Source organism: Pogona vitticeps, chromosome 4 (genome assembly GCF_051106095.1).
Source record: "Pogona vitticeps strain Pit_001003342236 chromosome 4, PviZW2.1, whole genome shotgun sequence".
In the NCBI taxonomy this organism is placed as follows: domain Eukaryota; kingdom Metazoa; phylum Chordata; class Lepidosauria; order Squamata; family Agamidae; genus Pogona; species Pogona vitticeps.
In genome coordinates, this window is record NC_135786.1 from 1747074 (window position 1) to 1773049 (window position 25976).

Here is a 25976-nt window from a genome sequence, read left to right on the forward strand (position 1 = left end):
TTTAGCAAATCTGCCTTCCCTTTGATCTGTTACTTGAGGAGTTATAACTGTGGCAAACAGAGTATCTGTTGGAGTATTCCCTTTAGAAACCTCGGGTTTTACTCTCAGATTCCTCACTGGCAGCCTTTCTGCAATTGCTAGTTATTCCACGTGCCTTCACTCTGTCTAAACACTATTTTAAGTAAGGTCAGCTTCTCAAATGGTATGGATTTATCAGATTTTTTTACCTCCCCAGATTGCCTTTCTGCCTGGCTCACTCCATCTGTCTTCAGGCGACTATTCTCTTACTGTGGGGCAAACTACAAATGCACAGCTATGTGTCATTTCCTGGCATGTAATATGTTATCAGCTTGTTAAAGGCTGTGGTGCTATTTAGAGAGGGTTTTAAGGTCTTAAGGACTGATGATATCTAGCTCAAACAAAGGAATAGGTGTGCCTTTGTGTTACTCTTCTACTCTTTATGTATGCTGTGAATGTTACTAAACAAATCTGGGCCTTTTAAAACCATGTTTTTTAATTCAGGTGCCTGTGAATTACAGCTGGGTGAGCATCTCTCTTAAAAAAATCTAGCTGCCCGCACTTCGGCTTTCCTAGTTATTTTGCCTCTTTGCCTGTCTCTCAGTGTTACTGTAGGAAGGACGTTCTGTTAGTGCCCTCTGCCCCAAACATCGCCTTTTCGGTTTGTGTACACCTTTTTTCCCACCTGTTTCTGACATACTTAAATTTTTCACCTTCCAGAGAAGCAGACGAGGGCTGCAAAAAGCCCCTGGAGCGATTGCTGAACATCTGGCAAGAGAGGAGCGTGTATGGCAGTGAGTTCATTCAGCAGTTGAAACTGTCTATGGAAGACTCGAGTAGCCCCCAACCTAAAGGTAAAAAATGTGCTTGTTTTTCACAGAAAAAACACACACACACCTGTGTTTGGATTGGGTTTAGCATGTTTTAAATCAATTTTATAAAAGGGACTATGTGATACACGTGGGCCTGTGGATTCTTTCGACAGGGAATCGTGTTATTTGACTAAAAGCGAGATATTTAACTCTTGCGCCAGAGGTTTATTTTAATTTGGATGTCAGATCGATTGAATTTGAATCGATTCGACATGTGGATACATCTTTTGGTGTAAATTGAGTGTGTAGGGATTGCCGTTCACTCCTCCATGTCCACGTCTCTGTTTCCCAAGCTTACTCATCTCTGATCAGTTTCGGACCTGTCCCTACCTTTCCTGTGTATCTGTCTGTCTCCATGTGTGTGTTTCAGGCTGTGGGGAAACCTCTGTTTAGTTTGTTTTTCTAACTGTCATTCTGTTCTAGCACTGTTCCAGATTTCAATCAATCAACCAGTCAATCAATAAACACCACAGCAGCAGCAAATGGCTGTGAGAGGCAGCCAGCGTGAGGGCGGCAGGCAGGCACAGGACAAAGCTTCAGATGCAACGCTTCTGACAGCCCATGTAGCCCCCTTGACCAATATACAACACCGCTTAAAATATGGATTAAATATTTTCCCGAGGGGATGCACAGGACAGCACAAAAACCATATGACTATCACATGACTTTAAAGTGAATTCAGAATCTCTGATCCATCACCCGATTTATTTCATTAGTGTAACCACCCTTAGGCTTAAGGATTGAGCTTGCTGTGTAGTCAAGGATGGTTTTTGGCAGACTATTCAAAACATTACCTTTCCCTATTTAATAGGAAATTCCCATCCAGCTGGTTGGGTGGGGGCCATAGGAGAATCTGTTTCTTGTCCAGAGTCCATTTCGACTTACTGGCCTTTATTCAAGCCATTATCAAGGCCTGGTGGCGCTCAGGGACCTGGACTACATCTCCTGCAAAGGATGTAGAGGAGAGATACAGCTGCATGTCAAAACTCTGGATGACCTCTCCCAACAGCTTCATGTAGATGTTAAAAAGCATTGGGGAGATAATTGTCTCCCGTAAGAACCTACAGTATAATGCAGGACCCACAGAGTCGAAACAGCCTCCCCGAGCTAATAATTGTGTTCTAAAGCTTGCTGATTGTGAATGATGCCTATATGGCCATCAGTGTTCAAAATAATTCCAAAATTGTAGGTCCCTGTCTTAACGAGCCTAGACTCTGCATTTCACTTTGGGAAGGAGGGTTAGAAAACATTTTATGACAAGTTAATACCCACATGTGTGTTTGCTCGTGTTTAAGCTTTGCTCCAGCCAGGTATTTGGAGTGGAGGTCTGAGGGATTTAGTCTCTGAAGTTTTGAGGAACTGATCGTGGCTTTTGAGCCAGAGGAAAGTATCCTGGCTCTGTCCACTCTCTGTATCATTCCTGTATAACAAACTTAATCGCTGTCCTGAAACTAAAGCAGGAAGGGTCATCAAACGAGAAAGGAAATCTGACCCAGCCACCTTGTCTTGCGGACTAGATCAACGGCAAGGTGTGGTTGCCAAAAGCGTTCTTCCCAGTGGGCATTCTCAAATATTTACCTTTTCTCAGAATCTTTAATCATGTGGGGTTTTTTTCCTACCTCCCAGATGCCTAGGAAAGATGCCCTTGGTTTGTCTCAAGTGTTTAGTTGGAAGATCTGGGCAGGGTGAGGAAAAGAGCCTGTCGTTTCAGGACGCTTCCATTTGTGTTCCAAAAGCTGGGCAGGAACACCCGACCCCTTGGTAGAGGAGGACAGCAAAATGTGTTCTGACCAGCTCAAGCACCGTCTTTCTCACCGAGTATCCAGATACTGCTGCCTTTTTCTAGACAAGGTTCCTGAGGACGGGTCACTCTTCCCTTGCCCTCTAGCTGTTCGCCATCTGTATCTAGTCTCCCACCTGCCAAAACATTGCAGATTCGTTCATAGGAAGGGAGAGGGGGAGCTTTTTTCTTGCAAAACCCTGCAGGAGAAGCCAAAAAAAAAAAAAAAAAAAAAAAAAAAACCCAAAACTGGAGGATCAGAGAAAACACCCATCCTCCAAATGCCTTCGGAGAGCACGGTTTCTGCTCTGGTCTCCCTGTTTCTTTGCTTGCCTTGCCTGTCAAGCAGGAAGACTAAAAAAAAACCTGCTGCCTTCACAGCCTGGAGATCACCCCGAGTCTGGTGTCCAGCTGTTACAGTGGCATTTTCCCAAAGGCCTTTGGTCACCTCATTTATTTATTTTAGTTTATTACATTTATACCCCGCCCATCTAGACCAAAGGTCTACTCTGGGCAGCATTACAAATTTAAAAGCAGTAAAACCAATAAACATGCAATAAATCCAAGATGGTAAAATGTAAATTTAAGATACAGCAGGAGGGAAGCAGCTCTTCCTCTTTAGACCTGTTTCTGAGGGGCTGGAAAAGCAGGAGGTGGAGGCGGAGGCGGCGCAGAAGTGCAGAAAATGCCTGATTCCGGTCCCCAGCATGTTGTCACTCCCCCCCCCCAAGGTATTTGGATGTTTCTAGCTTCAGGGCATTCCGTAATGTCTATGAGTTCGTCCGTGCCCTAAAGGCTGCAAACTCAACTCTCTTTGGTTTGAATCCTGTCAGATTGTCTGAAGTGAGCTATTCTTAGTGGCTGTACAGTCCTTTTCAAAGGGAACAGACTCCTGGCCTGGCAAGCTGTCACCTGAACAGCCTCCCAGGTGATCAGACTAGACCGGTCTGGCATCCCCAAGACATCCATTGACCTTAAGATTGGCTGCCAGTCAAGAGGAGGGCACTGTACGGCTCACTGTAGGAAAGCAGGGCTGCCAACATGTTGAGTCTTTCCTCGTGCCTTTCTGACAAATACAGTTTGGGGATCTGTTGGCAGCTGTGTGCAACACTAGGCTTCTTGGCGCCCGTCACGGGCTTGGAGAATGCACAGACCCTTGGTTTGTTCTGCTTTTCCCCACTGCTCCCCTCTTCTCCCACTCTTGGTATGGTGAGGCATAGTGGGCTGACGTTATGATGTTATCGGCTGTTTTGCGCCTATGCCTGATTCCTTGCCAGAGAATTTTAGAACCCAGATTTGGCCAGTAACATGCTGTAAAGTCTCACAAGCCCATGTGCAGTGGTCACGTGAAGTAAGAAAGCAAGAAAGGAAGCACATTTTTTAAAGAAATAAGGGAAATAACTGGATTAAATATTTAAATGTCCCCGTCAATGGCTTTATTGAATTTGGTTAAGAAGGATCAATTGTTGAAGCAAAATAAGGACTTAATAGTAATAATGATTACGGCAGCAAGGAAAAATGATAACCAACTCAGTTTAGAGGAATGGTATAGAGAACTATGGGACATGGCAATTAATGATAAATGGACATGTGATATGAAAATAAGAAGAGGCCTATCAAAAAAATAATGATTTTAAGAAAATATGGAGTGTATTCTTGGAATATGTATTTCGGAGAGGGAAGGGGTAAACGCAGAGGGAAGAAACAATAATGTTTTGGAGAGAAAATGGATTGAATGAAATTTAAAAATATTATGAATGCTTGTGGTTGTTCTGGGTTTTTCGGGCTCTTTGGCTGTGTTCTGAAGGTTGTTCTTCCTAATGTTTCACCAGTCTCTGTGGCCCGCATCTTCAGAGGACAGCACTCTGAATGCTTGACGGAGCTTCCTCTTGATTCACTTTTCCACTTGGCTGTTCTTCACGTGTTGTTCAACCTCGTGCGAGCTGTTCTTTTTGCAAGCCTCATTTCAGTTTAAGCCGGAGGTGGGCCAACAGCCGTCTGTGGACTGGTGGGTGGGGGTGCTCTCTGCCACCACCACCACCACCCCGGATTCTAAATTTATTGATTTTCCAAAGGATTTACCTGGAAATTCCTCCTTGACCCCTCCAGGGGACATGAGAGAACCATTTGAGGGTGTTAGAGGCCACAGCACTCCTGTCCCCACGCCTCTGGATTCTATGGAAGAAGAAGCATATGTGCGTGAGAGGGGTCTTTCCATTTTTTAAAATTTCCATTTGAGAGAGACGTGCTAGGAAAGGAGACGCAAGTGTGGCATGAGAAGACCTCGGACCTCTGAAAGTTGCCCAGTTCCATTTTAAGCGAAACTGTTTAACTGGTGTGAAATTGAAACCTGGGGCCGAATAGAGGAGTATGTTGGACTCTTCCCTGAGGGCCAAAGGGACGAAGCAAGGATGGACGTAGCTGTGTGAGATCGTGGCTTCATGGGAAGAGCTGTAGGCATTTACTCCCTGCGTTTCCTTGTCCCTTACCATCCACTCCTTGTGAAGATGGGACACTTTGTCTTTCTTAAGCAGCCGCTGAAAAGGCATTCTGAATGGATTTGAAAATCAGAAATTCTCCTTTGGCAAGAGAAGGCAACTCTAGCCTTCTGCCTAGTTGTTGAATGAATACCAGGCACTTATTACTCGGAGAAAGTAGTTTTCGTGCTGGCAGGGTTCCATGGGGGAAAAAACATTTTCTAAAACCCTCCTATTTGACCCTCTGTGGGAATTGGATGTGGAGAAGATGTTGGTCATGGTGTCGGGTCAGACGATCTAACACTGGACAACTTCCTAAGAGCTTATAGACCCCTAGGAAAAAGAAAAACAAAAGCCTGCGCTGCACAACAGGTGATATTTATCCCTGGAAGGGTTAATTCCATAATGAAACCAGATAACTCTTTCCAGTCATGTCAAAATCCCTCTGGGTATCAATGTAAAATAAGTAGTTTCCTTATTGCAATGATGCCAGGAAACATCCACTTGTCAGTTTTTATAAGTACTGTCTACATTGCCTCTGTGTCCCATCGGCATAGAAAATACTTCAGTGTTGTAAAGAAAAAGCATAGTCTTGCAGCTACGGAAGAAATGTAGGTACCAATGTTTAAGCTGAAATCCATTTGTGCAGCTTTTGAAAAGCTGCAGGAATGATGGCCATCCGAACGTCTTACAGCTCTAAAAAGTTGCAAATAAGAAATAATCCAAAAATGAAACTTAGGTTGTAGGCTGAATTTAAATTAGAAAAATTCATTTCCTTTATAAGCTTTTAGCTGTGTCACAGAGAAGAACTTAAATCATATTTCAATTCAAAATGCAGAGAATCTATTTCTAAAACACATAATTAAATGTTTAAAAAAAGCATTATACTTTTTAGCAGTCTTTAGCCTTTAAGCATATTACTCAGCACACGTGAAAAATATTCTAAGGGCTCAATCATGATTTCTTTGCTGCTGGTGATACTACTATATGATGCCTGATGCTCTTTGGTGTCTGTGCTATTGGTATCCAGTGTGTGCATTTCATTGCATGTTTCTTGCCTCCCTGCATTTATATTTCTCCCAGTTGTTTACGTTTCCTTTCAACTGTAAACACCTGAATTTTGCAGTTTAGTAAGTTACTGATCTCTATAAATAGTCAGAATAGTTTTAATAAAAAATATCTTTTTGGCAGCCTCATAAAATATGAGACTGGCAGGTTGCCACTCTGGCAGTTAATAGCCTTTATTTTGATTAACACGGTCCTGGCATTTGGGGAAATAATAAGTTACTTGAGTATGGTTATACTTGGCAGACAAAATCCCAGGAGCATAAGTGCTAGTGAACTGCGTTAGTAGGGGACCAATTGGCTCTATCCGCAGTTTAGAACTCGAGGATTCCACCCTCCCACGCCTTTATTTTTGTTTTCTTATCGGTTGCTTATCCTCAAGTGTTAGGTATGAAATAAGTTCTTTCGTAAGGCAACGTTACTGTACGGTGTCCTGGCTTTCAAACTTGGCAGGAGAGCTGATGGTTTTGCAATAAGGTAAAGGTAAAGCTTCCCCATGACCTTTAGTCCAGTCGTGTCCGACTCTAGGGTGCGGTGCTCATCCCTGTCTCCAAGCCGTAGAGCCAGCGTTTGTCCGAAGACCATTTTCATGGTCACGTGGCCAGCACGACTAGACACGGACTGCCATGACCTTCCCACCGAGGTGGTACCTATTTATCTACTCGCATTTTTACATGCCTTTGAACGGCTAGGTTGGCAGGAGGTGGGACAAGTGACAGGGGCTCACTCCCTTGCATGGATTCGATCTTACTACGGCGGGTCTTCCGACCTTGCAGCACAGAGGCTTCTGCAGTTTAACCTGTTCGAGCCTCATCTTCAAAGCACAATTTACATTTTCAGAGTTGTAATTTTTTCACAGTCCACTTAATGGTTTTAACACTACAAAAACTCCAACCTTGACCATGGCTGTTATTCAGAGAAGAGCAGGACATTTGCATTGCTTAGCAGAGGGTGAGCAAGAGGGGGCTTCAGTGGTGGACTGGCCTTGCTGGCCAAGGCAAACTTTGCAGCCAACAGTCCAGAGGGCCCTCCCACAGAAAAATTTAGGGCACGTTCCTCTTCATGATCAGCTCCTTCAGGTGCCATCTTAGGGAGATGAAATAAGAGTGCTGCATCTGTCTGGAAGCTGGAGCACTGTCTCCATCTGGTCTTATTCTGGCCTTGTGGTATCCATGCAGCCTGCTCTTCACCAGGAGACCATGTCAGGGCAGCGTGTGAGCCGTCTTGAGGAGATGACTCCCTGTTTATGGTCCCAACATAAGGGACATCAGAAGAAGGGCCCTGCTGGATCAGGCCCAGGGCCCCTCTAGTCCAGCATCCTGTATCTCCCAGTGGCCCCACCAGGTGCCTCGGGGAGCGCACGAGACCACGAGAGACCTGTCTCCTGATCCCCCTCCCCTGCATCTGGCCTTTGGAGGTCCCTTCCTTTGAAGCCTGGACAGTTTTGTTTCGGATGCCTCGGCCGTGGCTAACATCACCCATTGCTAGAAAGACCTTGCTTCTTGCTTTTGAAATGACGAAGGTATTTAATGGCCCCGGTGAACAGTCCCCGGGCACAGTACCAGGGCAGATAGAGGAAAGTCTCACGGACATGTACTCTTGATTGCTGCTCAATCTGATCGGCGGGTTGGGAAGTGTACAGGGGTTGGCTTGGCACAAACCATGATTTTCAAATTTGCAATCCTTTGGCTTCCATCTTCTAAAGGAAAAGAAACTGTCCCTTGGTGTTCACCCCACCCAGCCCCCCACAAAGTCTACAGCATTTGTGACTTTTGGTGTCTGGTCTCAGTTACAGAGGAGAAGAAGTCCTTGAAGCGGACATTTCAGCAGATACAAGAAGAGGAAGATGACGATTACCCTGGGAGCTACTCCCCACAGGATCCCAACACTGGGCCCCTTCTGGTATGTCTGGAAGTTGGGGGCTGGATAAGATCATTAACCCCCCTCCCAAGCAGGTGACACCATGAACTACTGCAGTGAAACAGTCAACAGCCACTAGTAATATTTATTTGTGTAAAATAATTGGATCTTGGAAATTGAAGAAGAGTACAGAACACAGGAAGAAGGAACATAAAGCAAATGCTAGTCCATAAAGTCACAACATTCAAAGCAAACTAAAGAAAATTGCTCAAAGCAAGGAAGTCTGTTGCAAGCCAGCAGGGAGTGACTTAATTTATATAGCTAATAGATCATTCCAGGAAGTTCATTAAACTTAGATTTCCTGCCTGCTGAGCTGTAAGGCTGCCTCCCAGTTCTTTGTTCTGAAAAAGAAAGGTCCTTCAAATTTTTTTGTGCTTGCCATTTGGTTTCTGGATGGTTTCTTAGAATTTTTAGAGAAGCAAATATTGACAGAACAGATACCAGCGTGCACAGGCCTGCTGCATTGGAAACATCAGGGAGCCCATTGCAGGACAGCGTGCTGCCGTGCATGACGTGGGCAGAGAGCTGACTAGTCCAGGATGAATCAAGATTTAGAAGGGCCTTCAGTAATAGCTCTGAAAGGCTGGACATTCAGGCTGGGGCTGGAACGAGGGAGGAAGTCCCACTCAGATTTTTTTGGACTCCCAACTCCCAGAATTCTCCATTCTGGGAGATCCACGTGACAGACCACATTACAGATGTCTAACTTTTACCCACCTGGAAAGAAGCCTGACGCGAAGGCTCAGTGGCCTAGTTTCTTCCTAGCTTCCTGTTAAAAATTGAGTTGGCATTTAAAAAAAAATCATCATGGCATCTCTCTGCCTAGAAGTCTTTCTCTGGCTTGTCTTTTGGTGGAATAAAAGCTAGAATCTCAGAGAGTAGATAAAATGTTATTTGTAGGTGGGATCCCCATGCAAAATGCTTTTTCCAGCAGCTTCTGCGGCACCACTTATGGCTTACATAGTCTTGGTGCCCGGGGGGGGGGGGTTCTTTGTGGCCTCGCAGGTTGGAACAGTGAGATCCTTGTCCTTCTGGGCTCTGTTTGTGCTGAATATGCCATCCCTGTTTTGAGAAGGTGGGAGAAGCATGGACAAATGCTATGTAAATGATTGTTCTGCATACCAGAAACCTTCCCGTATAGTGGTATGCCAGATATAATTCCCTATGTGATGGAAAGGGGGGGAAGCGCTTCCGTGAGGTGTCCCCCTCTCTTACCTTTCCATACTGAGAACGGCAGTTCTCTTGATCTGCTGTTAGCGGTAGATATTCCAGCCAAAGCAGTAGTGGGGTGCAAACCCTCTAATCCCTGTTTAAAATAGTGGAGACTTGTAGGGCCATTTCAAGAGGACTTAGGACAGGAATAATTCCCGACAGCTCAGCTTATTCTCTGCCAGGAACATCAGAGGCAACTGCTGGATTAGCCTAGTGATTTCTCTAAACCAGTATTCTGTTCCCCAAAGTGACGAACTAGCCTCTAAAATTATGCTGCTTACATACCATCCCATAGTGCTTAAAGCACTCTCTGGGTGGTATGCAATTTAATTATGCGGGCTACGCATTGCCCTCTTCTCCCCCCACCCCCCGGGGCAAGCTAGATACTCAATTGACCAACCTCAGAAGGATGGAAGGCTGAGGTTTTAAAATAGAGAACCGCTTCATATTGCTTTTATTGTTATACTCTAAGATCTTAAGCTATAGAGTAGTATATAAATGGCTTAAATAAAGGCTTAAGCCAGTGTTATTCTTGTGTGCAGAAACACAGCAGCTGATTGCGGTCCTCATTCAGGTCTCCCCGCTCTCCTTTCCGAAGGGGCAGGCAAGGGCACCATTAGAACTCTGATCCGTTGGGGATGGTGAGCAAGGCTTGTTGCCTTTTTTAGATGCCACAATTCTCCTTGTTGACTGGAGCACTGCAGAACACTGGGAATGAGATGTTTTGCTGGATTACCGATGCCCAGAAGTGGTTTTGTAAGGACAGCAAAACAACTGTTGGAGGCTGTTTTTCAACTCCAAAAGAATTGTTTCTAGAAGCAAGTGAACTAGCTTAGGAAATGTAGGACTGCAGAGTGCTGAAGGCTCTTTGAAACGTGGCCGTGGCTTGCAGAGGTACCCGTGGAGTGACTGTGGTGCTGCAGAGTGGTGACTGTGGCCTTCTTCTGCAGACCGAGGACTTGATCAAAGCCCTGCAAGACCTGGAAAATGCAGCCTCCGGAGACGCCACCGTGCGGCAGAAGATTGCCTCTCTCCCCCAGGAGGTCCAGGACGTGTCGCTTTTAGAGAAGATTACAGGTGAGACTCTAAATCGCCCTTGAGTGCCGAGCGTGTGGCAGGAGTTTTTCTGTACCTGGAAGGTGGCATCCAGATGGGCCTCGCAGACGGGCTGCTGTTTCATCCTTGGGGTTGGTCCAGTCTGGACTGGAAGCGGACGGCTCCTTGCCCTCCCCAACACCAGCCAGCTTGCCCTACCCAGTTCACTCGCTTTGGGGACTGCCGTGGGTCAGGGGGTCACTACACTTTCCTCATTTCTCAGGGAAATGGACGGTTCCCTCTCTTCTCAGGCCAGGCCGTTGCCCTGTAAGGGGAAGCACGTAGAGTGTGGTCAGGGCAGAGCTTCGAAGAGGTTAGTGCCGGTGAAGGCTTGCTCTTTACGGTGCCTCCCCAATGAAGGTGTGTGGTGGCTTCCCTTCTGGACCTTGGGAAGGGTCGTCTGAGCAGAGCCCACCAGGCAGAGGGGCTTCAGTTGGTGGGACCCGATGCTAGATAACGGGTGGGCGGGCAGGGCTCTCTAGTGAGTCAGGTCCCTGGGGTACCTGGTCTGGCACTCTGGCACTCTCTCGTGGGCCCCACCCCCAAAGGGAGGAGAGCAGCTGGCTGGCATGTAGTTTTACTGCAGCGCCCTCTCTGCAGGGAATGTGCCGGATCTCGAGAGGGTGTTTGACTTCCCTAGGAGTCCTCCCAAGAGGGATGGAACTCCTGGGCGAACAACAGAAGCCTGTAGTTCCTCATAGCTGACCTTATTCCAGTAAAGGATTTATCCCAGAATTAAACCAATCCATCATTGACAAGCATGTCCAAATTCATTTGGGTATCCAAGCCTAAGTCTTTGTTTGAATAATTCCAGCCAATTGCAAGATTTATAGACCTCCCAGGCAAGGGAAAAAAAGGCGCCTATGGTTTGTCCGTTGCTGGAGAGCTCAAGGGTTTAGGTCCCTGGCTGTGGAGCCCAGAGGGTGGGGAAATCAGTTCCCCACTGGACCTCCTTTATAGGGGCTGGACTTAATGATCCAGAGGGTCCCTTCTAGCTCTGCAGTTCTGTGATGTTGGTGGCGATGGTCCTTATTATCATAGCTGACAATTAGCAGGTGATATTGGCCGCTGCCAGCTGTCCAGCAGGGGCTTGAAGGGATGACAGGGCCACCCGGCGTCCCAGCGTCCTGCGGCCTGGCCCCTCCTCCTTAACCCTTGGCCTTTTGAGCCCAGGCTGATTGGCTCTTGGGTGAGCCAAAGTGCCTGCCGCGGCGCATGGCTGCCTGGTTTATTTCCCCCTGCTTGGTTTTCCTGGGAAGAAACAACAACCCAGGAGCTTTTATTGCTCGGGTGTCCGTCCTTGTCTTTCTCTAGCCCTGTTTAAAGAAGATCCGGATTCATTGGCACTTGTGCCTTCTCCTCAATTGGAATTCATCACAGGGGAGCAGCTGGTGGGAGGGGAGCTGGTTTTTGTCCTCAACACAAAAGGGCTCAAATGGAGCCCATGTAAATTATTTGCCACCTTTTGTGCGCAGACAAAGAGGCGGCTGAACGCCTTTCGAAGACTGTGGACGAGGCATGTTTGCTGCTGGCAGAGTACAATGGGCGGCTGGCGGCAGAGCTGGAGGACCGGCGCCAGCTGGCACGCATGCTGATTGAGTACACGCAGAACCAGAAGGATGTGCTGACAGAGAAGGAGAAGAAGCTGGAAGTGAGTATGGCCTGGTTGCCGAGCGGTCGGTTCTCCTTCCCAGACCGTCCGGAATGAGAAAGATTGGGTGTCAAGCCTGCACTGTGGCCACTTAAGTCCCGGCTTCGCCCGTGAAGTGTTTCTGTAGAAGAACAAAACGCTAAGAAACCCAGCTTGTCTTGCAGGAAACAATTTAAGCACCCGGGTTGATCTGATGGGCAGGTCTGGTCAGCCTCCCGGTGGGGTTTCCATTCTTTGAGAGTCCAGTACACATCATGCTAGTATTACCCATCATTGGGTTTTTTTAAGGGGGGAAAAAGTTTGGCGTGCTTGATCTGTGGTCAATGGGGCCTTGCTTGGCTTCCAGGATCTCTGTGCTAAGATGGTGAGACGCCCCTTTCTTGGAGTGCCCAGTTTCCAATTTAGCTGAGCACCTGGCCGTCCTTGATCGAGCTGATCCTGACCCAATATGCAGCTGAGTGCCCAAAATGCCTTTTCAACCGTTGCTGATCAGGGCCACAAATGTTTATTCATGGCCTTGTTACCGTGGGCTGTCCAGTTGCAAAGGAAAAATGGCTGTGAGCGTGGCCGCGTGTCATCTCTCTGGAAGGCACTCCTCATGGCAAGGCCGGGCGTTCGGCTGCGCAGCCCAAGGCTGATCCAGAAATGTGATTAATGACTCTGCTTGTATGTCCGCTCTGCCATCTGGTGCACTGGCCCCCGGCAGCCCATGACGTGGCTTCCTACGGCTGTCCATGCCCTGACGGTTGTGAGCAGCTGTTCTTGGGTGGGGTAAGAGTGGCGGGTGAGGGCAGAGTTGTCCAGAAGGAGGGCACGCGTTGAGCAGGATGCCCCTGCGGGGGTCCCGCCTGCAGCCACAGGCCTGCCTTGCCCTTCTCATAAGCTGCCTGTCGCCTTTGCTCACCCCGGCTTTCCTCTTGTGCTCACTCATACGTGGTTCCTCAGGTCTTACAGGGGTGGTTGCATTTCAGTTGCAAGAGAAATTGTTAGATGCTGAGAATTGACTGGTAACCGAACCTATAAGAGTAAGAAGGGAAGCCATATAGATTTTAAAATGCAGTTAAAATAAACTTCTTGTCTGACATCAGGAAAGCTGGACTTGGGCTCAGGAAGTCATGGCAGAAGCTCAGCCATGCCGGGTTGTCCCCTGTCTGGCCTCTTCACCCATACAAACTGGCCATCTGGCTGCCTCTGTTTGCCCACCTTCTGGTCCCTCTGCAAGGGCCGAAGGTGGCCTTGGTTCTCCAGGCCTCTGGGGTGACGAGGGCAGAGCAGCGCTTAGCCCTTGTTGTGCCTGGGACGCGTGTGGACGGGCTTTCCTAGCTGAAAAGGTGATGACGGTTTCCTTTGTTGGTTAACGTGACTGCAAAATACGGAGAGAAGGGGAATAATGACTTTAGGGCGAAGGTCTCCTCTCTTGGATTCTTTCAAGCCTCAAAAGGGTTTATGAACAAGAATGTGAGGGACAGGATGAGAAACGCTGACCAAACTGTAAAGCGCGATGATGGGTTTCAAGCCATCTGTTTAAAAAGCTTATCTGTGCAGGCTTCTGATGAAAAGCCTTGTTTGTTACACCTTCTCATGACACAAGACTTCCAAAGCATGAGAACAGAATGCCCAGATGCACAATGTATTCTACCTTATAAAAATTAACAGATACATCTTTTAAAGATTAACAGTTTGTTAGGGCTGGAAGGTCATGGTGTCATAAATGTACAGTATTCATCTTTTAAGAGGGCGCCAGACTTGATGTTGTTTTGCTGCAAAAAAACTAAGACCGTTTCCTTCTAGAAATTGATGAAAAATTGCTTCTTGTCCTGTTTCTGGAATGGGTTGAGAAGAGAAATTGGCCTCCTATCTGGCAACCCCTAAAGAGGATTTATTTTATAAGTCAGGGAAAGGTCTGCTGTGCTCTGATCAAATAAGGCAAGTAACTGTATGTCCTCAGGGTTTTCAGATTCTCAGAGTGATTTTTCATTGATCAAGCGGTTTAAATAGTTAATCCCCTTCTCTGGGACCACAGCGAACTATCTAAACATCAGAAGGGTAATTTAGAGGCTGCTGACATGACTGCTCATCAGCCAAGGCAAATTCTGCATCTAGACCTTATTTACATAAGAGTTGCCAATGTTTACTCATTTCAGCCTGTTGACCCAAAGATCCTGAAATAGCCCAGCTCTGGGACTCTGAACACTCTTGCTGGGAACTGCCCTTCCAAAGCATCAGTCATGCCAGGACACTGTGTTGGATGAGATGGGATGATGCCAGACACTAGTGATGATGGACCGGCCGCTGTCCTTGCCGCGGCAAGACCCAAAGGCTAGCTGGGAGATGTAAAGACGTGCCAGATGAAGCTGAATCACCAGCTTGAGAGGGGAATAAAGTCACACCTTGTACCTTCTCCAGCAGCGGTGTCTTGTGAGGGGGCTAAATCAGATTCCAGTGTGACTTCTTCTCTTAAAGGTTGCATGCTCTGAAAACAGTTCCAGCTTCACAAGTGGAACACCAGTTTGGCCCTTGCAGCCGTTCTCGAGAAGGCCAAGGAAGAGAGTAACATAGGCTGCGATTCAGTGTGTCTGCCTCTAAGGAATAAGAGCGCAGGGACATTTGGTGGGGACTTGGTTAATGTGCTATGGAGTGTGTGCAGGGTGTACTGTATGCGCTTCCAGATTCCTCCTTTGGAAAGTGTGAGCTGTCCACTTCCAGGATGAAGGTGTCAATGTTTCTGTACCTTCAGCATCTAATAAATAAAACATTTTTTAAAAGCTGCAAAACTGTCCTGCGTTCATCAGAACTCTTTTAATTCCTCTGCCTATTGTGACATTTTGCAGGATGGTCACTTTGAGCATCTCTGGGGTATTTCCTGATTTTTTTTCCAAATTGCCTACAAGAAAGGGTGTGTGTGTGTGTGTGGAACCTTTTTTGATCCCACACTTTTAAAGGTCCCCCCCCCCTTTGCCCAAAAAGTACTGCACCAATCTCTCTGAAACTTTGTAGTTTTCATTTTCGCAGAAGGAGCAGCTTTGTGGATTTTTCTATGAAATGAAGTTACAGGCGGTTTTCTTTGGGTGGAGGTGCTTTTAGACCTGTTGTTCATGAAGCGGCCTCATGCCTTTCAGATCCAGTGGGTGGTTGGCACTCCTATTTTGTGGCCGCTGATTCTGTACTGAAATTACTGGTTTGTCTGGAAGTAGTAAAAGAACCCAGCCTAATAGGTTCCCCTCTTTGTGAATCAGCTGCAGGATTTGGTGGGTCCCAAGCACCCGACCTTTACCCCTTGAGGTTATTTCTTCCATTCCTAACAGCACCCCATTCCTACCCAAACAAGGCCGTGCTTCAGCCCCAGCACTTGCAATGAAGAGGCACAACTGGGGCTGGCAGGTTTATCTCTCTACCTTTCTCCTGTGATTGATGGTGACACTCCCCCTGAGAAGCGCATTTTCCGGCAGGGGAAATGAAATCGATCAGTGGAGGCAGAAGGTGGTGGTAACTGACTACGCTTTCGTGGTGAGAAATCCTCCCACCGGCTCCCCGTTGTCTGAGCACCTGGTTTCTGGGCCAGTGGAACCTCTCGGGCTCTTTGGTCGGCCTCAGGAACTTACCTGCTCAAGGCCAACCAAAGATGGCAGCAGTGGCCTAGCATCTGTGCTCTGTTGTAGGTTTTGGCGGCGGTGGTGGCGGCTCTGTTGTGCTGACCACTGACGCTGGGCCAGCTTAGTGTGGGGTGATCCGGGTTCCCTTGAAGACAGGGCAACTTGCTGTATGGTGCCTCTTGAAGGAGGACTTAAGTCAGCCCTTCCTGCACATCTCTCTGCATAGGCTAGAGGAGCTGTGTGGAGTGACTGGCCTCAGCAGCCGTTCAAACAGCCGGGATGCATCTTTTTCAGTGTGCAAACTGCCCTGGCAGAGCCCTAGGGAGAGCCTTTTTTTTACATCCAGTTGACCAGGGGAGGGAGGGTGCCACGATACTTGGAGAAGCCTGCAAAACTCTCCGGTAAGCTTCCCTGGCAGAGGCTTCATGGCCCCCAAATGTCCTTCTACAACTGCCCTTCCTGTTAATTGAGATGATCCAGCATATGTCGGGAAATAAACAGACGCTTCACGTTGGCCAGAGTGAAGAATAGTATTTGGAAACGGGCAGAAAAGCATCCACGCAACTGAGCAAGCCAGACACTCCTGTGTAAGCAACAGCTGTGATCACTCAGGAGGCTTAGGAGAGCCTTACAGGGAAAAGACGTTGTAATACTAAAATCCTCCTCTGATTCCAGCTCTGAAACTTGGAACACTCACCCCAACGCTGGGAGCTGGTTGCCGGTCTCCTAGGTTTGCCTCCATGAAGCTTAAGCCTCCTTGCAGATGGTTGCATGGCGTTGCTTTGGAGATTTTGAAGGCAAGCCATACTGGGAAGTCATTTCCATGGGGTGAACCAAGCAAATTGGTCATTGCCTCTTTAGTCCTCAAATAAGGCTGCCTCGCAGGAGGGGGGGGGACCAAGTACTCTTCTGCTTGACTGACTGGTCATGTTTTCTCCCTCCTTGTTGGCCTTCTCTCCCAGTGTATCTATGGATGAGGTTGGGTTTTGGTTGAATCAGAAGGACTTCCTGTTCACCTCTCCTTTATCTTCTCAAAAACCTATTGAAAACAATGCTGAATTAGTCTAACAATATACTACAACAGTTGAGTCTCCTAATGAATCACTATACCCGGGGAAATTTGTAGTATATTGTGGGACTATTTCAGCATTGTTTTCATGAACTTTTTGCCATTGCTAATAACTGTTCTGTGCTCCTTACTGGATGTGCTCACGTATGCTGCCAACAGATTCTTTAACTGAGCTATATGGCGCAGTGGTTAAACGGCTGTCCTGCAGCCAAAACTCTGCTCACGACCTGGGGTTCAATCCCAGGTAGCCGGCTCAAGGTTGACTCAGCCTTCTATCCTTCTGAGGTCGGTAAAATGAGTACCCAGCTTGCTGGGGGGGGATGTATAGCCTGCATAATTAACTTGTAAACCTCCCAGAGAGTGCTTGAAGTGCTATGGGGCGGTATATAAGCAGCACACTTTTAGCAGCATGCTTTTATGTGCTGTGTTTCAGCAGATGATCCGGGATTTTAATGTGACGAGAGATGGCAAACTTTTCTATCCACTGGCTGATATTTCATGGCTGCAGTTGGCACTTTTATGAGGACAGGCCGTAACTTCCTGTGCTGGCTGCGGTTGATGGGAGTTGAAGTCCCAACACACCTGGTGTTTGGGGGTGGGAGTGGCCTGCAGCAACCAAACCTGGCAGGCTCTGTTGAGGCAACTCTTAAGATGACTTCCAGCTCCCATTTTCCCAGGCTTTCCTTGTGGGCTTCTGGTCCAACTCATTGCTCCCCATGGCATACTTCTTCATGGTTTGGGAATGCTCTCATTTTGCAACAGTTTACTTGAAGGGCTCATCTAATTCCTACTAAAAGATCTCCCCTCCTTCCCCCACTTTGCTAATTTGGGCTGCTCTACAGAGAAAGCCGTTCTGTTCTAGTTCCCTGGAAACCCATTCCTTTTTTCCAGTTCATTCGCTAGAAATGAAAAAGTCACCCCTTGTGTCTCAAATACCTTTCATTGAAAAAGTAGCTCCCGAAAGCTACTTGGTGTGTTCAAGGCAGGAAGTTTGGCCCTGTGACTCTCTCAGCCTTTTCTTGACGGCTAGACACTCAACTGCTGATATGCTGTTTGTTAGGTGACAAACGGCCGTGGGTGTTTATAAATGTGGACATGTTCCTAAGGCTGGCTTCCATGTCTAAATGTGTGTCCAAATTTCCGGGAATTATTTTGGAAAATACAAACCTAAACTCTGTTGGGGTTTATGGGGCTTATTTGTGCAGCTGTTTGGAGATGGCGCTGGAGTCTAAATATTTGTGTAAGTCTTGGGGGTGCAGAGCAAAACTCGGATTTCTAAAACCAGGTGCATCAGGTCCATTCATCACTAAAACAATTGTTTTCAAACCAGTTGCTGTCTCTTGATCAAAGGAATTGCTCCGCGTCCAAAGTCTTTGGGGTAAGAGCCAGATGTTTTCTCGTGGTGGAAATGCCTTTTACTGTAGAAGCTCCTCTTCTAAGCAGCCTGACCTAGAAGGGACCTTGAATTTTTCCTGTTGTTCATGGAAAACATGACCCTCTTGGATGGTGCCTAGGACAAGCAACCAAGGATCCACAGCCTGGAAAGAGGAAGGCCAGGAAAACATTGTGGGAGGGTGGAGATAGGAAAAGACCCCCTCCTTCCTTTCTTTTTCTTTTTCTTTTTTGAAGGTGTGGATGGGGAGAAAAGCTCACTCTCCTCTTTTTTCCCCTTGGCTTTTAAATACCTCTGATACTAGGTCTGCTCTTTCTTGAGTGGTATGGTTGAGGGGAAGGAGAGAGTATTTTCTCAAGGGTGGCGTCCTGCAGAGTGTGGGCGTATTGCTCGTGAAAGAATGGAGAGGTGTTGATTTTCCATCCCCGTCACCCAAAGCCCTTCCAGGAGGGACCCCGCCCCTCCTTGTCCTTCCTCTTGAACCAGCTGTTCTTCCGTCCCACCCTAGGTGTTGGGAGAGTGGAAAAGATTGACGGCAGGGGCTGAGTTCGGCACAGGGTCCTTTCCCTAGGAACACGGGGCCTGCCTGTGTTTCCAACCGGGTGTCTCTTGTCTTCCTCCTCTTCAGCCTGTCTTAATCCTCCCAGGAGAGGTGATAGAAATCACAGGCATCACCAGGTTACTCAGGGCCTTGCGCTTGGAGGGAGGGGAGGCCACAAACATTGATTGTTCCTCCTTTCTCTTTTTTCACCTCTCTCCCTCCCTCCCTCCTTTCTCTCCTCCGCCGCCGGGTTCTCCAAGCACAGCATCCATCACTGTCTTCTGGACTCATGTACTACAATTTTTAAGCAGCGGCTTCTTGGCAGAAGGGCTATCTGTAGACTCAGCTGTATCGGCCTCCTGTCTCCAAGACTGTTTAGGTACAATAAGATCTCTCGCTATCTCTATTTGGGGCAACCCGGAGGAGCTCCTTAATGGGGGGGGGGGCTTTTCCGTGGCAGCTTAATAGACTGAACCACAATGCCTCCCTTCCACACACACACACACACAGAGTCTCTGCAAAGATGCCTTTAGTTGTGAAATGTTGTGTCAAGTTTCTGCATCACAAAACTGTGGATCTGGAAGGACCTGGGGTCCCTGGTCTTCCCTCTCCCTCTCCTCCTTGGTGGTGCATCCAGTTGCCTGGCCCCCAGAGGGAGGTCACCGTTCTTGCCGGGGCCAAAGGACAGCATGCTGCAGCTGAAGAGCATCTCATCCCTCTGCAATCCGGCAGAGATAGCATGAAGAGGGTGGGTGAATCGCCGCCCTTGAGGGAAGAGGCTGGGGCTGCCTGGTATTTGCATGGAGGAAGCTTTGCCAGGGCTGCCCCTTGGCCGCTTCTCCAGTTGGAAGTATTTTGGGCAGCAGACGAGCAGGTTATAGGAAACACCCCACCCCACCCTGCTAAGGCGGCCTGTGTTAGATGACCAGGTGGGCAAAGGTTTTGGGTGGATTAAAAAATAAATAAATCTCACCACGTTCTTGGGGTGATGTAGGAGAGGCGGTCTTCCCAGTCGCCCCTGTGGTCATTCTGTGAGGTGCCTGCGTGTGAGCACCACTCAAATCTCTTGAGTCCTTGGCTCAGTGGAAACTTGGTTAGGAGACCTCTTGAAGGTGCCCCACCTCGCCCCCATCCTCTTGCTCTCCTCGTTAGAAGTGCTTTCTGCCCTGGAAGCTCTAAGGTTTGTCCCTCTAAGACCATGCGGGGAGTTACTGGCAAGGCCCACCAGTCGCTCTGGAAAATGCATTCGGTGACAAAGTGGGGCAAAATTATTCGGCTTTGTTTAGAGAATGTTTGGGACTTTGTTTCCTGAAGGGCAGGATCAGAAGGGTGGGAATGCATGGCCCAAAGCCGTGGGTGACACAGGGCTGCTGGAAGGCTTCACAAACGAACGTGCTCTGGAAAGCCTTCCACTCCTCTCTCTTTCAAAACATTTTCCAGGGGCCAAAACACTGCAGTTGAAAAGGTTTTATTGACGGGCTCTGGGTGGGGATTTGAAAAGCACATCCAGCGTGGTTTGAGTGATATAATAAAAATGCAAAGTTTTATTTGGAAAGTTTTTGCAGTGTTTATAAATACCGTAGGAGACATTTCATGCTATTTAATATCCTAATTTTAGCTGATGGGAAGCTCTTGTGTGTGCCTACACGCATGTGAATGATCCATGCAACTATTTCCTAGGGATCGCTTTATTAAGATGAAAAAAGCTAATTGCAACTTTGACAGTGCTTTGCTTGTGTTTTTCCCCCATTTGTAAAGCCTCTGGTTTTACGAGAGGTTTCATTTCTAGAACAGAATCTTCACCGCTAGCCCTAAACAGAAGCTAGCCAAAAGAGCTGTCCACCTTCTGCCCAATGAAGATTCTCCAGACTTTCCTCTTTTTGCTCCCTGCCAACAGAAAGGACCTATATATATTAGAGCTGCAGGCTTCTCAGGCAGAGGGTGGCTATGGGTTTCTGTGTGGGGTCAAAGGCTGGGTAGAAAGGAAAGGCATAAGCTCAGGCTGCTCTCTCGGTGGCACAGGGGACATGGGTCTGAACTTCCACCCAGGTGGCCTTAAGGCCTCCTTCCAAAAAAGCCAGGCTGGGATGGAACTACTTTTCAGGCTGTTGGGCTCAACCCTGATCAAGGTAAGCTTGGCACCTTTTGTTAGATGGGAGGCTCCTTCAAGCGGTGAAGGGTATCTGGATGTCATAGCATTGTGACTTTCCTATCTGGCCGGTGCTCGCTCTCCTCTGAACATTATTGAAGGAATTTTGTGCAGTTGAGATGCAGAACATTAAAGGAAGTCCCTTTTGGTGTGTCAGCTGGAGTCAGGGAAAGCGTTTTGGTGCTCCTGCAGCAAATGTGGCCGGCACGCCAGAGGGACACAATCAAGTCTGTCATGCTGGCATAATGGTTGCCCTCCATGGAGGGTTCTGCCAGCCAGATGGTCCTGGAAACCCAGAACCTTTTGCCAAAGATGCACAGAGGTCCTTTTGGAAAAGATTCAGTCTTCCTGGCCTTATCTTACCTTTTCATCTTCGACTTTGGAATAGCTTGCCGCCAGAGATCTGCCTGGCACCCTCGCTGGGTGTTTTCAAGAGCCAATTAAAAACTTGGCTCTTTAGGCAGGTCTTCCCTCCTGCCAATACATGATTTTGACCTTTTTTTTTGTTTTTTGTTGTTTATCCTCCCATCTTGATTATATCATTACAGTGGTGCCCCGCATAGCGACGATAATCCATTCCGGAAAAATCGTCGCTATATGGATTTGTCGCTATGCGGGGCAAAAAAGCCCATAGGAACGCATTAAAACACGTTTAATGTGTTCCTATGGGCAAAAAAGTCACCATTATGCGAAGATCCTCCATGCGCCCACCATTTTCGCTGCCTGGTAAGCGAGGAAAGGGCGCGAAAACACAGCGGGCAGCCATTTTATTTACTCGGTGGCCATTTTGGAACCGCCAATCAGCTATTAGAAAAAACATCGCAATGCGAAAATCGGTAAGTGAAACGCTTACCGATCATCGCAAAGTGATGTTTTACCATTTAAAACATCGCAATGTGATCACTTTTGCGATCGCAAAAAACATATCGCTATGCGGATTCGTCGTTAAACGAATCGCTCGTTATGCGGGTCACCACTGTATTGTAGATTTTAAATCTGTTTTGTTTATAATGTATTGTGAGCCACCCTGAGTAGACTCCTGGGATATAAATTCAATAATAAATAAATAAATAAATAGTCTTATGGAGCATTTGTTGACTTGACAGTTGGGCAGTCAGCTGTCCATATCTTCTGAATGGGGCTTGTTTGCATCCTGTTTGGAAGGAAGGAAGTGGGGATAGTGGGAAGCGGTTGAGTAAACGTGGTTGAACAGGAGTGAAAACAAGGAGTATTTTTATTTATTATTTATTGAAAATCTTTCTAGCCCGCCTTTCTCCTTAAAAAGGACCCTGTCGTCCTGGCAGGGGCCAGCATTGAGGAGTCCCTGAGACCGAGTTGTTGCTGAAGCGATCAGCCTCTCTCTCGGGGAGGGGGCTTGCACCGCAGGACCCGTGGGATTCCCTGGGCAGAGAAAGCGGACCCTTGCAGAGAATTTGACTCTGAGCTTAGCCTTCGGCCTGACATTCCCGTCATCTTTCTGGAAGGGCAGTTTTACCCTTTTTTGTGGAGTAGCATTCAACCCGGCCCTTCCGCCTATTGGCTGAAAAGAGGTCCCGCCCAGATCGCCTCCTTGGGAAGCGAGGCCTCTGGTTATCTTAGGGGTGCCTCTTTTACAAGCACACGTGGGGCTGAACTTAACGTGGTATGTGCCCATAGGATCCCCACAGCCTGGGAGATATTTGGAGAGCCTGAAACCCTGTCATGGTTGAGCTAGCAAGTTTGTTTCTCTGCTTGGAGCCCCACTCCAGCGGCCTGCCCCCCCCTTTGAAACCTGGGATGATGATGATGATGATGATGATGATGATGATGATGATGATGATGATGATGATTTATTTATTTATTTATTTATTTATTTATTTATTTATTTAATTTATATCCCGCCTATCTAGTCGTGGTGGACTACTTTTTAACCCCCGCCGTGTCCTCTAATGGGCAGGCGGTGTGTTTCGTAGTCTCTGCCACAGGCCCTTTGGTGTCTTCTCCGACATGCAGTGTGGATCTGTCGTGATGTCTCCTGTGAAACCAGCCGTGGGAGCCACAGACGATCCAAGCAGGACTTTCTGCGCTCGGGGACTTAAACCAGCTCCCCCCCCCCCGGCCTCCCATCCCAGCTCTTCTGCCCCTTGTCGCCATTTGTAGGCACCTCGGTTTTGCCAGCAGTAACCAGTGTGTGGATTGAACGGCCTCCCTTTCACCGTGGATATGAGCCAGAGAAGGGAGAAATGAAAGGTCACCCTTTTTATGACCCCCTCGGTTAACTGCCCCAAGTAGACCTGGTCTAGAGGGGCAGGGTATAAATTTAACTAAAGTAAAGTTCTGGTCTAAGACTCTCCGATCCACAGGTTGGTTTCCCTGACCCAGGTTGACCCAAGTTTTATGTTTTCCAGTGGGATTTTTAGTGGGTGGGGAGTGTTTGGGGATGTTTTTATGTGTGTGCATGTGGGTCTGGTCTCTGGGTGTCTCTGTGAATTTGATTGTATGGGTATACTGTGTATATACTTACAATGACAATAAATTTATTTGATTTGATTGATTTGATTTGGTGTCTATGGTGGCCCAACCTTCAAGCGGCAGGAAGGGTGGGAAGCCAGCCAGCGAGTGGCTCGGGGCAGCCAGCTTCGCATCTGAAGTAGACAGAGCCCTGGGTGGGCTGCCTAGGTGCAGTCCAGCAGGGAGGGACGTTGAGGCAGGATCCGCAGGGCTGATTCTAATGCCTTCTTTTTGTTCTGTTTGTTTTTCTGATTCTAGGAGTACAAGCAGAAGCTTGCTCGGGTAACGCAGGTCCGGAAAGAGCTTAAATCCCACATTCAGAGCCTGCCTGACCTGTCGCTGTTGCCCAACGTGACCGGAGGGCTGGCTCCTTTGCCATCTGCTGGGGACCTTTTCTCAACTGACTAGGACACTAAGGACACGTGTCCGCCAGTCCCTCTTCATCTCTGCCCCCTCCCAAAATCCTATTCCATTCGATACCAGCAGAGAGCACCTCGCGATGGTGGACAGTTCTCAAAGCAAACTGTGACATAGGAAGCGTAGACAGACACAGACAGAGGCTGTCCTCTGGTCTCTCGGCAGGACCTGCTCCTTGTGATGGAAGGAAGGCACCCCTTCGTGTTTGTCAAAACATTTAACTTTACTTTCCTCTTTACACATCCAGTTTCCACCTCCACCTGTACAAAGTGTGCGTGTCTGTTTCAGCCAAAAAAAAAAAAAAAAACAGAACTTGATTTATGGTTTGCTCCCCCCGCCCCCTGTATAAAAAGAAATGGGTTGTTTCTGAATAAGTTTGGTGTGTGTGAGGCTTAATTTTTCCAGGCCTCCCAACTCTAGAGTAGACAGGCAGCATCACTACGTGAAGACAGCAAGGCTGAGATGCATGCCCTACCTGGGGTGAGATCTGATCTTTTGGGTCACATTTCTGGGAAGAGGGGCCAAAACGCCGTTCTCTCAGTCGGCATTAACCTTTTTCCCCTCTTGCCGCTCTCGCAGAGCCACTTTGCCTGGCCTCCCTCATCGGTCTTGTGTCCGGCTTGGTCCTCCTGCAGCATTTGCAAGCGGCAAGTGTAGGTTTTTAGTCAGCTGGTATTGAATGCTTTCTTTGGAACAGCCTTCTTGATGGACTGCAGTCTTCCTCTCATAAAGAGGTGTTGAAACCCTATCCATTAAATTCCTCTGTAGCTGTGATAGATTTGGCAAGCCCACATGTCCTAGAAGGAGCATCTCTTAGGCATTAAGCCTTGGGCCATTTCGAAGACCAGGTGCCTCCCTCGGAGATGTTCCTCCTTGTGGATTGTGCTCGTTGGGAGTCCACGTTCTTCTCTTGGTTTCTTCTTTTCCCCTCTACCAGCAGGCCAGGTAAACAGGGCCACAGGGTTTGTGCATGTGGACTGGCCTTTCCCAAAGGTTACCCTCTCCAACGTCTTGGGCTACAGCTCCCACAGCACGTTGTGTGGGCATCGGGAGCCTGTGGCATTGGGAAGATCTCAGGGAGGCTGGATGGTGGTGGTGGGGGTGGGGGTGGGGTTTCAGTTCCATCAGCGTGCCCAAGGGTTGGGGAAGCCAACGTCCAAAGCATCACAGAGACTGAAGGTGGAGGGTGAAGACTTAAATCTACACTTGCACTGACGGATGGTTTGGGGGTTTCTCTCTGTCCTCTTAAAAGAAAGCAGGTCTCCCAACCTCTCTGCAGCCATTGCACCGGGGGTTGCGGTGGCTGTCCTTCCTTCCTTCCTGGTCTCTGAGGAAAGAAGAAGGGCCTTCCCCTTGGCTTTTTGCTGAGGGGTCTCTTGCCACTTTTGCATCTTCCTTCCGTTTGGCCTGGAAACGACCGACATCCTGGCTTCTTTGCCAACCGATCCAACCCTCCAAACTGCATTTCTTCTCAAAGGGCAGCCACAGGGCAGTTTTGAGTTCTACATGCTTCGCCTGCGGATCTCGAGTTTCCACCTGGATGCCTCTTCCCTTGGTCAATCTTGGAGTTGTCGGAGAAGCCCCGTGTGTATGCGCGTGCGTGTAAGCGTGTGTGTGGGTGTGTGCCCGAGCCCATGACAGAGCAGCACAATGTTGGCAGCCTGGCTGTTCCATGTTTGTTTTGTTTAATGTCCCCAAAATCCTATGAAACCCATTTGTGCGAAGGTTCTGGGAGGGGCTGGAGCCTCTGCGCGGGCGGGAGGTGGGGGGCCACAGTGGCGCTCCGCTCCGGGTGGTCGCGTGTTGAGGGCGATTCTTCCCAAGGCGCTTTCTTAAATCTGTATATGAATTGATCTAGAGATAAATTTAGAGATATAGGCTGCCGTTTTAGCAGCAGTATATTCTGAAATGTCTCATAAATATATTTTTGAATAAAGAGAGTGTCATCCAACGGGAGAGTGACATTTTGTTTATGTAACAGAGGAGCTCTGGTCCGCCTTCCATGAAATGCCAGCCGGAGTGGCAGTAAGCACTTGGAGATGGTTTCCGAACTTTGTATTGGAAGCACAGCCCTTGCGCTTGTAACTCAGAATATAGCTGTGTTTGATCTTCATTCAATGGTGTTTAGTCCTTCAGCAGAGTTTCTGAGCCTGTGGAGTTCAATTCAGGCTCATATTGATTTCTTCAGAGGTTGGGATGATTTAAAAGTCACAGGCTGAGATTCTCTGCACACG

The 25976-nt window shown here is 48.0% G+C and overlaps 1 protein-coding gene across 3 annotated transcripts in view; it reads left to right on the plus strand.

Moving 5' to 3' along the window:
- Window positions 1-25693, plus strand: part of RPRD1B (regulation of nuclear pre-mRNA domain containing 1B) — a 40898-nt gene extending 15205 nt beyond the window's left edge. For 2 of the 3 annotated variants that reach the window (XM_020811593.3, XM_020811594.3), the window contains exons 3-7: window positions 739-872; window positions 8002-8114; window positions 10295-10421; window positions 11915-12090; window positions 23584-25693. In XM_020811593.3, the coding sequence (XP_020667252.1) occupies window positions 739-872; window positions 8002-8114; window positions 10295-10421; window positions 11915-12090; window positions 23584-23733 (700 nt within the window). In that variant the 3' untranslated portion in view covers window positions 23734-25693. Of the gene's footprint in view, window positions 1-738; window positions 873-8001; window positions 8115-10294; window positions 10422-11914; window positions 12091-14234; window positions 14865-23583 lie in introns of those variants that run through there. The other variant, XM_020811595.3, reaches the window with a different exon arrangement.
- Window positions 25694-25976: the final 283 nt, after the last annotated feature.